Raw genomic sequence first — 12,129 nt, 5'->3', positions numbered from 1 at the left:
GTCGAGTCGGGCTCCGGAAGCTGCTCTGTCACGCTGCGATTCGCCCTAGGACGGACCAGTGTGTGCGGGTGGGCCTGGACAATGGTAGCCTGTAGGAGCATAATGAGATTGGTTAATCTTACAGCATTGGCTCAATTGTATTGTGCCCCTCCCGTACACCCTCGACTCACGATCCTCGACGCCGGTTCCTTTGTGAGGAGGGAGATCGGTTTGCTGACGAGCCGAGCCGTTGTCGTTGTTGTTCTCTCCCTTTATTTTGAACGCGTTCGTTCGTTCGTCCCGGAAGAGGGGTGCAGACGCAGCGCGAGCATCGTGCATGAGCAGAGACGCGACTGTGGAGTATCAAGCTGCGTGTTCGAAAGAACGGTGAGCGGAAGGACAAAAGTAGCGCACAGAGCGGAAGCAGCGGGTGCGCAGGTGACCTCTGGCCCCTCTCTCGTGAGGTGACTGTCGTGCATGCGACTTGTGTAGCCAGTCTTCGTTGCTTTTTCTCTTTTGTTCCCTCCAGGGATTCTGCAGACTCAAGCCAATGCGAGCAGCTACAAGTAGACTGGGGGTCCCTCGACCCTGTGGTGCCCGCCGAGGAACCGTTCCTACGGGGGCCGCAGTACTCGGTTGCGTTTGTGATCGTCATGGATCGACCTAGGACATCCTGCTGCTTCGAAGGTATGACGAATAGTGCTTGTGCCAGACCAAACTTTGCCACGGATCTGCTTCATCCTGCAAAGTGTAGCGATAACGCACCTGGCTGTTGAAGAAGCCGGCTGGTCAGACAGAGATGAGAGAGAGACAAAAGCGGTAACCGTCATTGGCAAGACTAGCCCAGATTTGACCGACTACTCGATGTTGCGGGAACCGAAAAACGTGCCACTCGTTCTAGAGCCTAGCGGCCCGTTGTGGGGGGGAAGCAGCTGGAGCCTGCGGGTGTGATTGGGCGCTCTAGAGTGCTCAGTGTTTCCAGCGTGGGACGCCGAGCCCGCCGGCTGTCTCTGAGAGGGCAAGCGCAGAAAAAAAAAGGGAGCCGGAGCTAAAGGAGCTGCAGGTGACTGGGGAGACAGAATCAACATAGCGCCGTTTTGGCCCAAATGTAAACAGACGAGCAGGCAGAGGCCAATCGAGTCCACTCCAGTCCACCACCACGACCACCACAATTTGAGCATCACTGCCACTCCCTCCCTCCCAGCTCCCAGTCAGTGTGTGTCACCCACTCGACTCCTCGCACCCTCGCACCCTTGCTGGCTGGCTGGGCTGGGCTGGCCGTCTCCCCTGGTCATACACCACACACACACGCCAGACCATCACACTGCAGCAACGCACACTTCGTCACCCACGGAAGATCTGTTTGATACAAGTCTCCGAGCTTTCCTCCCAACGTCTCTGCCCTCTCTCCACCTTTCCCTCTCACCCCCAGAAAAAGGAGAATGTGACACCATCCTCGGCCTTCTGTCATTGCATTTCGCGTGTGAATTAGGTCGAACCGTATAGTCGTTCCTTTCTCCAACATTTGTTGCTTGCTTTCGTACTGCAAACTTCGTTTAATACCTGTTGTTTTCTCGTTTCTGTTTCTTTGCCGGCAGCGACAACATCTTTTCTCCCATCTGCGAAGCTTGCCCCTGCAGCCTCCCAATTGTCTCTCGTTCTCCCTGCACTTGCATCAGAGCCTGGCGTTCGTTTGCGTCCTGTATTTGTAAGTGTCTCACCTTGTCCTCAGCTTGCCCTCACCTCTGCTGCCTTTGTGCGAGGTATGAGTCTGGGTTCTTCCACAAGCACGAATCCCTAGGCTTGCGATTCTTGCTGACCTGTCTCGCTTCTCCTCCCGCAGGCTTCCTCTAACGACCTGACGACTTTCTTCAATGGCCCCCTGTGATACCACATAGACTTCCGTTCTTGAACATAGCATTCGTTTCACTTCTGCGCGACTATTCCGACGACCACCTGACAATCCCACACTGCGGATTGACACACATCAAGACGAAATCGTTTCCCCACACATACCTGGCTGTTCCTTGAGGCCTGGTGACAGTCACTGAGCCGAGATGAGCGGTCCGCCGCCGCCGCCGCCGCCACCCCATGGCGAGGCGCCCAAGACAACCGCCGGAGGTGGACTGCCACCGGGGAAATACGACATCTTCGTGATACCGGAGCATTCAGCGGGCTCAGGTTTCCTCTACCTACCTTCGCTACGGCCCAACATCAACAGCTTCATTGCCGGGTTCGCCTCGGCTATGGCCTTGATAGCGTTGGGCCAAAGCATGGCGCCGGCTTTCCAGGTCTGGTGGGCCAACTTCCAGGGTATGGGGAATATGGGCATGATGATGCTCACCATCGCAGTGGGATTGGGGGCATGGTCGCTCGGGAGGCAACAAAATGACGGCGGAGGAGGCCCTGGGACTGGGGGCTCTGGCCCGACGGGCGGTAGCGGTAGTCATTCCGGCGCTGGCTTCGGCGGAGCGTCACATGGCTCTGCGTCAGGCAGCGCACCGCCGCCGCCGCCACCGAACCATGGCGGCCCTCCTCCCACGAGTCCTCCCCCTCCTCCGCAGCCGGATCCGCCGCCGCAAAATGAGAAACCCAAGTCTTCGTGGCAACAGCGAGCACCACCACCAACTGGCACGACCGGGACCGAGAGTCCTAAGGGGGCCTGGGCTCGGGCCAGGGAAGAAACGAGAAGGAAAGAGGAGGAGCGCAGAGCACAGGAAGAGGAACGAAAGCGCAGAGAGGCCAATGCGCAGCGTCTGAAGGAACTTCGCGAGAAGGAAGCCCGAGAGCGCGAGCAGAGAGAGAAGGAGAGACGAGAGCGGGAAGCCAAGGAGACCAGGGACCGGGAAGAACGGCAACGGAAAGAACGAGAGGAGCAGGAACGCAAGGAAAAGGAAAACAAGGAGCTGCGTGAGAAGGAACAGAGGGAACGAGTGCAACGAGAACAGAGAGCCCGTGAGCTGAGAGAGAAGCTCGAGCGGGAAGCGAAAGAACGGGAGCGGCTGAAGAAGGAGCAAGAGGAGAAGCCAACGCGCGTTGGCAGCACCTATGCCTTCTCGGCCGTGGGGGAGAAGATGAGCCCTTGGCCCAACGGTAAGCCTCCTGTTGCGACTCCGCCCCAACCTGCTTCGCCGGCATCTGCCGCCAAACCCACCACCACAGCCAATTCATCCACATCATCAGCCCAACGGCCGCCTGCCCCGACCGCGAGGTCGTACGCAGGCACCGAAGACGACGCATACTCGTACCGACCGTACGACCGACCAAAGCGACCGACGCACAAGAAGTCCAACTCGGACCTGTCCGAGTCCTCGTGGGCTCCCTCCCAATCGACGGCACGGACGACACCGCCGCCGTCCTTCCGTGCCCCCTACTCGACCAAAGACCCCGACAAGATTGTGATCAAGGCCGTCTATGGCTTCCTCAACCAGTTTGCCAAGACGCCCTCGTCACAGCTCATCTCCGGGTTCGGCTCCGTCACGGACGGGCTGATCCTGCGCATCACGACCGAAGGCCTGTTCATCGACGACGACGTCCGCGGCGTCGCCCAGCGCGAGTGGGACGTCAAGGCCTGGACGCTCAAGCTCGTAGAGGTATGGTGCCCCGCGCATGTTGCTGCTATTGCGAATTCTGCCGCCGCCGCCGAACCCCCCCTCAAGCCCTCCGGGGCCAACACAAACAATGCTTCCTTCCTGCACAAGATGCACCAGCGCCGCAGCGCCGCCGCGTCGAGGGGCGAGCCCAAGACGCTCGTCGGCGACGAGGCGGACGCGCACCTCGCCGACATGCTGCGCGAGTGTCGGGACAACTGCCGGCTGGGCCTCTTGGGCGACTCTTGCTTTAACGCTGCTTTTGCTGCTGGTTCGACGGTTTCGTCCAAGACTGCCTCGAGTACTAATTCCAAACAAAAACAACAGACGGGCGAGTGGAAGACCAAGGGCCTCCACATGCTGCGCGCCACGATCCGCGACCAGGAGGGCAAGCGGTATCTCTTTGTCATTGGCGAGGAGGAAGGGTGGAAGGTGGCCGTGGGCCTGCAGAGGCTGCGCCGGGGCACGCAGACCAGGGCGCTGGGCGTGGCGGGCCTGAGCGCGCTCGAGACGAAGAATACTCTCGAGGTGCTGGGCTGGGGTCAGTAAGTTGTTCGTGGCCGCCCTGGCGAGCGCAGCTGGTGTCGACGGTCGTCGGGTATGTATTTCATGACGGCTGGGCGGCGACTTATATCGCCTAGGAGAGAGAGGTGGGAAGGCCACTCTTTGGGCTGGGGATATGCGAGGGGAGATACCTAGATGAGGTAGAGGGGATGGAGGTGTTGCTTTATACCAAGATTAACTACCTACGCCGTGTGTTTACTACCTAGGGGATGTTGATATGGGGAATGGAAGAGAGCGGATGTGTGAGATGATGGGGCCAAAGGTTGATGGACTGGAATGTAAATACTTGCATGGACACCACTTTTCACCCTAGATTGCTCTCAGCTCATTTGCATACCTACGATGGATGGGGCCTTTAGTAAAGAGAAAACAAATCGTCATTTTTCCATTCTTCGGCCATTGTCTTGTTTAAAGGCATTGATTGATACCTAACAAAATGAGAGGGAAGGAAGGACATATCATGATCCGGGTTAGAAGTGCTTGCAACGAGGAGCCTCCATACACACTCTCCTGCTATTAGGTACTCAACTCTCTGAGTACCTCTCTTTTGTGAAAGAAAGACAATTCCCCTTTCCATGACGATTGCTGTTGTAATCATGAGCGGGCATACTTGGCTGTATCCGGCCTTGCGGCTGTTCCTGCTACAAGCTTGGATGCCTTCTCGGTTGCTAACTACATTACTTAGAATAAGAGGGGCGTCCAGCTTTCATGGGGCGCATGTACTTACTTGGGCAAGTCGGAATGGTCCCGCTCTAGCTCTCACCGCTTCGGGCAGAAAAAAAAAAGTTCCTGGACGACAGCCAAAATTTCTGGAATGCCCCACCAAGTCACTTAAGCGCAGAACTTCCAGGTCAACTCAAACCCGCAAGCTTTTGCAGGATCTCCCCGACCAGCAACGCTTGAAATACTCCAATTGTTCTGACACCTAGCGGTTTCAGTGGTATCCTAATCTCAGAATGGCTCCTCAAAAGAGGAAAGCTGTCGACGATTTCGTCTATACGATATCGGACGACGAGGGCGACGTCGTCGAAGCTGCCACCGAGACTGCTCCGCCGAAAAAGAAGAACAAGAAGGCCCGGGCACCCGACGACAGCGGTGTATGGGGCCAGAACGAGGAAGACGATGGCGCCATGGCGTCCGACTTCGAGTTCCTGGGCGACGCTGCCGACACGCTCGTCGACTTTGACGGCGACTGGGGGTTCGACGGCGCCAAGAAGGGACTGACGGAGAGGACAGACGTTCTCGACGGCATCATCAGCAGGCGGCGGAAGGGGGCAGACACCGAAGATGGTGATGCGACTGTTCAAGACGACGCCGCGGAGGACGACGAGCAAGAAGAAGATGACGAGGATGACGAGGATGTCGATCTCGACGATGACGACGACGAGGTTCTTGCAGCCGATGCTTTCGGTATGGGTGCCCAGGACGAGGATGAGGAAGAGGAGGATGAGCACATGGAAGATGGCGAGGATGAAGAGGACGCCTCGGATCACGAGTCTGTCGCAACAGCCAATGAGCACCCCGAGGATGCCGCGGAGGCCAATTCCAGTGACGAAGATGAAGAAGATGAAGAGGAGCTCGCCAGGCAAAAGGAGTTTTTCGCTCCCGAGGAGACGGTCAAGCCCGGCAAGAAGGGCGCCACCACATCTTTCCAGAGCATGAACCTTTCTCGACCCATCCTCCGTGGTGTCGCCGCCGTCGGCTTCTCCAATCCTACCCCGATTCAGGCAAAGACCGTGCCCATAGCTCTCATGGGCAAGGATGTCGTGGGCGGTGCGGTTACTGGTTCCGGAAAGACGGCCGCATTCCTCATCCCCATCCTCGAGCGTCTGCTCTATCGCCCCAAGAAGGTCCCTACTAGCCGCGTCGTGATCCTTACCCCGACGCGTGAGTTGGCGATTCAGTGCCACTCCGTTGCTACGAAGCTGGCCAGCTATACGGACATCAAGTTCTGTCTGGCTGTGGGTGGTCTGAGTCTCAAGATGCAGGAGGCCGAGCTGCGCCTGCGCCCGGATGTCATCATTGCTACGCCCGGTCGTTTCATCGACCACATGAGGAACTCTGCTTCCTTTGCAGTGGAGACTGTTGAGATCCTCGTGCTGGATGAGGCTGATAGGATGTTGGAAGACGGGTTCGCGGACGAGCTCAACGAGATTCTGAACACTATCCCCAAGTCTCGCCAGACTATGCTCTTCTCTGCTACTATGACATCGTCGGTCGACAAGCTTATTCGTGCCGGACTGAACAAGCCTGCTCGGGTGATGGTCGACTCGCAGAAGAAGACTGTCGGAACCCTTGTGCAGGAGTTCATTCGGTTGCGGCCCGGCCGCGAGGATAAGCGCATGGGTTACCTCGTCCATCTTTGCCAGAAGCTGTACACGGAGCGCGTCATTATCTTCTTCCGGCAAAAGAAGATTGCTCATCGCGTTCGTATTGTATTCGGCCTCCTGGGCATGAACTGTGCGGAGCTGCACGGTAGCATGAATCAGGCGCAGCGTATAGCTAGCGTGGAAGCTTTCCGTGATGGCAAGGTCAACTTCCTCCTGGCTACCGATCTGGCCTCTCGTGGTCTCGATATCAAGGGCGTCGACACGGTCATCAACTACGAAGCTCCCCAGTCACTGGAGATCTACGTTCACAGAGTAGGTCGTACCGCCCGTGCCGGCCGCAGTGGTGTGGCCGTGACGTTAGCCGCCGAGCCCGACCGCAAAGTCGTCAAGGCCGCCGTCAAGGCCGGCAAGGCACAGGGCGCCAAGATCGCAAGCCGTGTCGTCGAGGCCGCCGAGGCGGACAAGTGGCAGGCGAAAGTGGACGAGATGGACGACGAGATCGAGGAGATCCTGGTCGAGGAGAAGCAGGAGAAGCAGATGGCGCAGATGGAGATGCAGGTCAAGAAGGGCGAGAACCTGATCAAGCACGAGGACGAGATCAAGTCGCGGCCCAAGCGCACGTGGTTCGAGTCGGAGAAGGACAAGAAGAAGGCCAAGGAGGCCGGCAGGGCGCAGCTCAACGGCGGGAAGGACGACAAGCTGCAGAAGATGAGGGACACGCTCAAGATGAAGAACGACGGCAAGCTCAGCAACAAGGACCGCAAGAAGCTCGACTCGCGCGCCGAGAGGGTCGGCGGCGGGGGCGGCATCGTGCTCAAGAAGACCGAGGGCGACCGCGCGGGCCAGGGCCCGGCGCTGCAGCACAAGCACCGCAAGGGCATGGGCGCCGCCGGCAAGGCTGGGGGCAAGGGCGGGAAGAAGGGAGGCGGTCCCAAGGGCAAGAGGAGGTAGAATGTACCCAGGAGTGGCATGCATCCATAGCTTTTCGATATACCAAAGATACCTTTTTTTTCTGAGAGCTGCTACATTTAAGTCAAGTTAGAGGATATCATATGGTCTGTACAGAAACCCAAGGTAGCCTCAATTCGTATGTTTGTGCCTCGAGTGGATGAAACTCGATTCGGTGCGGCAAAGAGTTGAAGCACAATCTTTGGTGGTCTAGGCCCCTCGATTTAGGCACCTCGAGGGCTTTGCTGGGCCTAGAACGGGCCGGTGATTCGCTGAGTTTGAGCAACTACTAGGCGTGACGTAACCCTGCAGCCCCGCTGTAGCAGAACCCGCAATAGCTGGAGGCGGGCAACCACCTCGGCCAGGTCAGCATCCATAGCAGGGCTGATGACGATTGACCACGAGCCATTTCCAGATGACAGCCTCCGTCCAAAGAAGCCCAGTCTTTGCACGTTTTCCTCCGCCCTCCTTGGCGCTCGTGCTCATTTGATATTGTTGCTGTCCATCTACACATGCGTCGAGACCGTACATGATATCCCAGGTCATTTTCTTTCCTATAGCACCTGCAATTGCGTCCCTCTCAGGCGCCCCCCCCTCTCCCCGCCTATCCACACGTACTGCAACCAGAGGATGCAAGTAGGCAGAAACCCTGTCCTCCCTCGACAATTGCCTTGACATAACACACCATCGAGCTCGAGTCCGTCCAGTCCCTCGACCTACTTGCAACTATTGGAGACAAACACAAGCTGGCGCCTCTCAAACGACCCGGCCGCTCGCACTTTCGCCACACCTTGCTGCGGTACCTCTTCCCGCCGGCTGTCCGAGACCGCTACCGCGAGAGGCTGCTCAACTTCCACCTCGACACTGTCCCGCGCCTCAAGCACGGGCTGCAGTCGCGCATATACCGTCTGGTCCTTTCGCGCCAGCAGAAGCGCCGGGACAGGTCCAGGATCATCGACATCGTCTCGAGAAAGACCGGCCGGCTGCTCCTCGGACCTGCGCCGCCGCCGCCTCCGCCGCCTTCGCGGGCCTCCTCGCTGCGCCGTCACGCCCACAACAGGCAGGGCAAGGATGTGAAGTTGGAAGCGCAGGGCAGCAGCAGAGAAATGCAGCCGTCGTCGTCTTCGCAATGGGGCGCATACGGCTCCCAGGGAAACGGGGCGCCGCCGGGGGCGTACGGGCCCGACGTCGGCGGGCGTGAGCCGGGGACGCGGCGCCGCAAGATCGCCGCCATGGCCGGCAACGTCTACCGGGCCGGCGTGGCCGCGGCGAGCGAGATCCGGGAGCAGTACAGCAACACGCGCTTCCGGGGGCTGGACACCTCGGACGAGAAGATGACCATCCCCGGCTCGTTCCCGGACGTGGCCATCGTCACGCACGGGGACGAGCAGATGGTGCTGTTCCCTTCGTACGCCAAGCGCCACGTGCGCCAGTTTGATGACAACGGGGAGCCGCTCGTGCGGTCGGCCGTCGACGCCGACATGAACGAGGAGCAGTACTGGCGCCAGGAGTGGCAGAAGATGGAGGACAAGAAGGCCATCGTCGACGTCGACGTGCGGGGCTGGATCTACTCGCCGCATAAGGGCCCGATGACGAGGAAGAACCGCATGCTGATCGGCCTCGCGAGGAGGCTAAGCGGTATCCCGCCGCCGACGATGCAGACTGACGAGGAGCACCACATGACGCCTCATGAGGAGCGCGAAGAGTTGAGAGAGCAACAGCGCATTGCGAATGAGGCGGAAGCTATCGAGAAGAAGGGCCAGGGCGAGAAGGAGATTGGCACGCGCGGGGGCTACAGCGAGGAGCCCAGAGATGATGACGATGATGCGGCGAGCCTGGCTCCGCCGAGGAAAGGCAGTGGGCACGAAAGCTTCGGCTCTGCGCCGCCATCGCCGACGCTATCGGCGCGGACGTCGTGGAATAGCGCCGCTGACCTGACCAAGGCGGAGCTCGCGGTGGCCAATGCCAACCTCATGGCACGTCTGGGCCCTTTCTTGACCACGCCGTTGATTCAACTACCTATCACTCTGTTCTTTTACAACGACGAGACGTCACAGTCGCGGACGGTCATGACAAACGATGCCGGGCACTTTGAGATGCGCGCAGCCCTCGACTTTGTGCCGACGCATGTACGAGTACTCGCAAACGAGGGCCTGTCGGCCACAGAGCCGGTCAGCATCATCGAGAGCCAGGGCATCAGCTTGATCAGCGACATTGACGACACGGTCAAGCGGTCCAACATCTCTCTCGGCGCGCGCGAGATCTTCCGCAACACCTTTATCAGAGACTTGGGGGACATGAGCGTCGACGGCATCAGCGAGTGGTACAACTCGCTCCACGAGATGGGCGTCCAGTTCCACTACTGCTCCAACAGCCCGTGGCAGCTGTTCCCGGTCCTGGCCACGTTCTTCAAGGGCGCCCAGCTGCCGCCTGGATCGCTGCATCTGAGGGCGTACAGCGGCATGTTGCAGGGGATCTTTGAGCCGGTGGCCGAGCGGAAGAGGGGGACGCTTGATAAGATCTTGAAGGACTTTCCGGAGAGAAAATTCCTTCTCGTGGGCGACAGCGGAGAAGCTGACTTGGAGGTGTATACCGAACTTGCCCAGTCCCACCCGGGCAGGGTCCTGGCGGTCTTCATCCGTGATGTCACGACGCCTGAGCAAGCGGGCTATTTCGATGCCGGGATAGACCCGAGCATTCTGAGGCGCAAGGCCACGGCTGCCGCACCGGTGGCCAGTAACGGTAACGGGAGGAACGATGACACCGAGCAACGGCCAGCGCTGCCGCCGCGCGTACGGTCCGAACCTCCTCCACCAGAGGGACCCGTCATGGGCGACCTCATCGACTTTTCCGATGAACCGCCGGCAATGGACCAGAACGGCGCAAAAGAGCTCCACGAGCTCAAGCAAGAGGCGAAGGCCGGGCGGGAACCCAGCGCACTCGACCTCCTGTCTCGGAAAGCACCGCCGCCACGCCCTAAGAAGCCGATGGCGCTCCGAGGCGCACCCTCAGACGTCCCTGCTGCACAGCCCAATAGCGGTGGGCGCACCCCTCCGCCTCCGCCCGGAGCCAGACGCGCCATCACGGGGGTCATACCAGGACAGATGTCCAAGGGCCCGCACCCCCTGATCCACGTCAACAACGCGTCCGAGCAGGGCTACCCCTCGGCGCCGTCCAGCCGCGAGCCCACGCCGCAGCCCAGACTCCGCGACGAGACGAGCCGCTCCTCCTCCCCGGCGTCGTCCACGTCGGCAAGGGCCCCTCCGCCGCCGCCTCGCCGCCGCGGCACGCCGACGGGCAGCCTGAACCTGAGCCCGCGCGTGGTGCCTGCTTCCTCCTCGGCGGCGGTGCCTCCGCTGCCGGCCAGGCGCGGCACGGGGGCCAGCCTGGACTCGCTGGAGCCGCTGCCCCCTTCCGCTTCCGCGGCGGCGACGCCCAGCGCGGCCCAGCAGCAGCAGCAGGCGGCGGCGACGACGGTGAACAAGAAGGTCGAGATCTGGCGGCGGAGGCTGGCGCGGGCGCACGAGGCGCTGGACCAGCAGGGGGTCGCGCTGTACACGTGGCGCCGCGGGGACGACGTGGTGCTCGAGGCGGTGGGGATCGTCAGGGAGGCTATGAGGGGACTGCAGGCGCAGGGGCGAGATTCTCGGGGTCGTGGGTCGGGGTAGTAGGGGTAATAGGGGTAGTAGCAGTTACGGGCGCTTGGGTGTATACGAGGGCGATAACTTGGATGAGTACAATACGCCTGTGAGCGGGTAGAGGAGACTATAATTACATGGGATGCACAAAGGGCTGAATAAACATATTTGAGCATTGTATGACGATTATCACTATGTGTTGTCGGCTTTAGAGTCTTGAGCAGGCTTTGATGGTCGAGGCTGTTGGGCGTCTTTCCCATGTTTCTGCCTTTGATCCTTTCTGCTATACTCACGACAAGAACACGACCAACGGGAGTGAGTGATCTGGAGCATATTGGATGACGACGTCATCTCCCGACAATGCCCGCAAGCAAGTTCAATGTCTTTTGTCGCCAAAGCCACTTGGGGTGTTGTCAAGACAAAGGACTCCGTTGGCATTGAAAACAAAGAACCAAGCAACTCAACAAGCGTACCTCTCAATGAAATTGTGCTCAAGCCTCTCGAGGCCAGCGAGTATAAAAAGAAATCCCAAGCACCCAAGAGGCAAACTTTAGGTACTCTATTCAAATCAGCGACCATCCTCAAGCTGCAAAGTCTGTGTCTAAGTATCGGATTTGTGTATTTTTTTTCCAAAACCACGATCGACAAAGATGCCCTCCTCGGACGGAAGTAAGCGGAAGTGCCGCATTTGCGAGATCCCGGAGCCCTGGCATATGGCCTGGTGTCCCTACTGCCCCCATGATTCTCCATGAGCCCGCGGCCGAGCGAGTGACCGCCTCTGGGCTCAGGGTGATGACATCGAGATTCGATAGAGGGCATCTTCTATGCTAGGTCCGGTCTATAGCCAAGCCTCTTAGCAAGGAACAAGCTCCCTCACATCTGTATGAATTCCGGCAACAAAAATCAGACATGTGTGTGGTATTATCCATCATTCTCCTACATAGAGACCAGACACACAAAAAATAGAGAGAAAGTAAAGGAGATCAAGACCCTCCCATCACGCTCGCTAATTACAAAAATAAGCTGCTTCCTCATGCCTTGCTCCTCTCCATCTACGTAGTCAACAGCCCCCTCCTCTCC

The 12,129-nt window shown here is 59.1% G+C and overlaps 3 protein-coding genes across 3 annotated transcripts; all 3 read left to right on the top strand.

The window, feature by feature from the left end:
* Nucleotides 1–2,036: 2,036 nt before the first annotated feature.
* On the top strand, nt 2,037–4,118 carry E0L32_005772 (uncharacterized protein; the record flags this gene model as incomplete). The annotated part of the gene is made up of 1 exon (XM_031140330.1): nt 2,037–4,118. One exon carries the CDS (start codon nt 2,037–2,039, stop codon nt 4,116–4,118), a length of 2,082 nt encoding a protein of 693 aa, XP_030995539.1.
* Nucleotides 4,119–5,089: 971 nt separating this feature from the next.
* On the top strand, nt 5,090–7,414 carry E0L32_005771 (uncharacterized protein; the record flags this gene model as incomplete). Its single annotated transcript, XM_031140329.1, has 1 exon — nt 5,090–7,414. One exon carries the CDS (start codon nt 5,090–5,092, stop codon nt 7,412–7,414), a length of 2,325 nt encoding a protein of 774 aa, XP_030995538.1.
* Nucleotides 7,415–8,041: 627 nt separating this feature from the next.
* E0L32_005770 (uncharacterized protein) lies at nt 8,042–11,372 on the top strand (the record flags this gene model as incomplete). The annotated part of the gene is made up of 4 exons (XM_031140328.1): nt 8,042–8,047; nt 8,104–10,450; nt 10,516–11,084; nt 11,262–11,372. 4 exons carry the CDS (start codon nt 8,042–8,044, stop codon nt 11,370–11,372), a joined length of 3,033 nt encoding a protein of 1,010 aa, XP_030995537.1.
* Nucleotides 11,373–12,129: the final 757 nt, after the last annotated feature.

The sequence above is a fragment of the Thyridium curvatum genome, assembly GCF_004353045.1.
Source record: "Thyridium curvatum strain D216 chromosome Unknown NODE_31_length_406039_cov_82.875441, whole genome shotgun sequence".
In the NCBI taxonomy this organism is placed as follows: Eukaryota; Fungi; Ascomycota; class Sordariomycetes; order Thyridiales; family Thyridiaceae; genus Thyridium; species Thyridium curvatum.
Note: the sequence above shows the minus strand (reverse complement) of the source record. Positions and strands in the feature narration are given on the sequence as shown.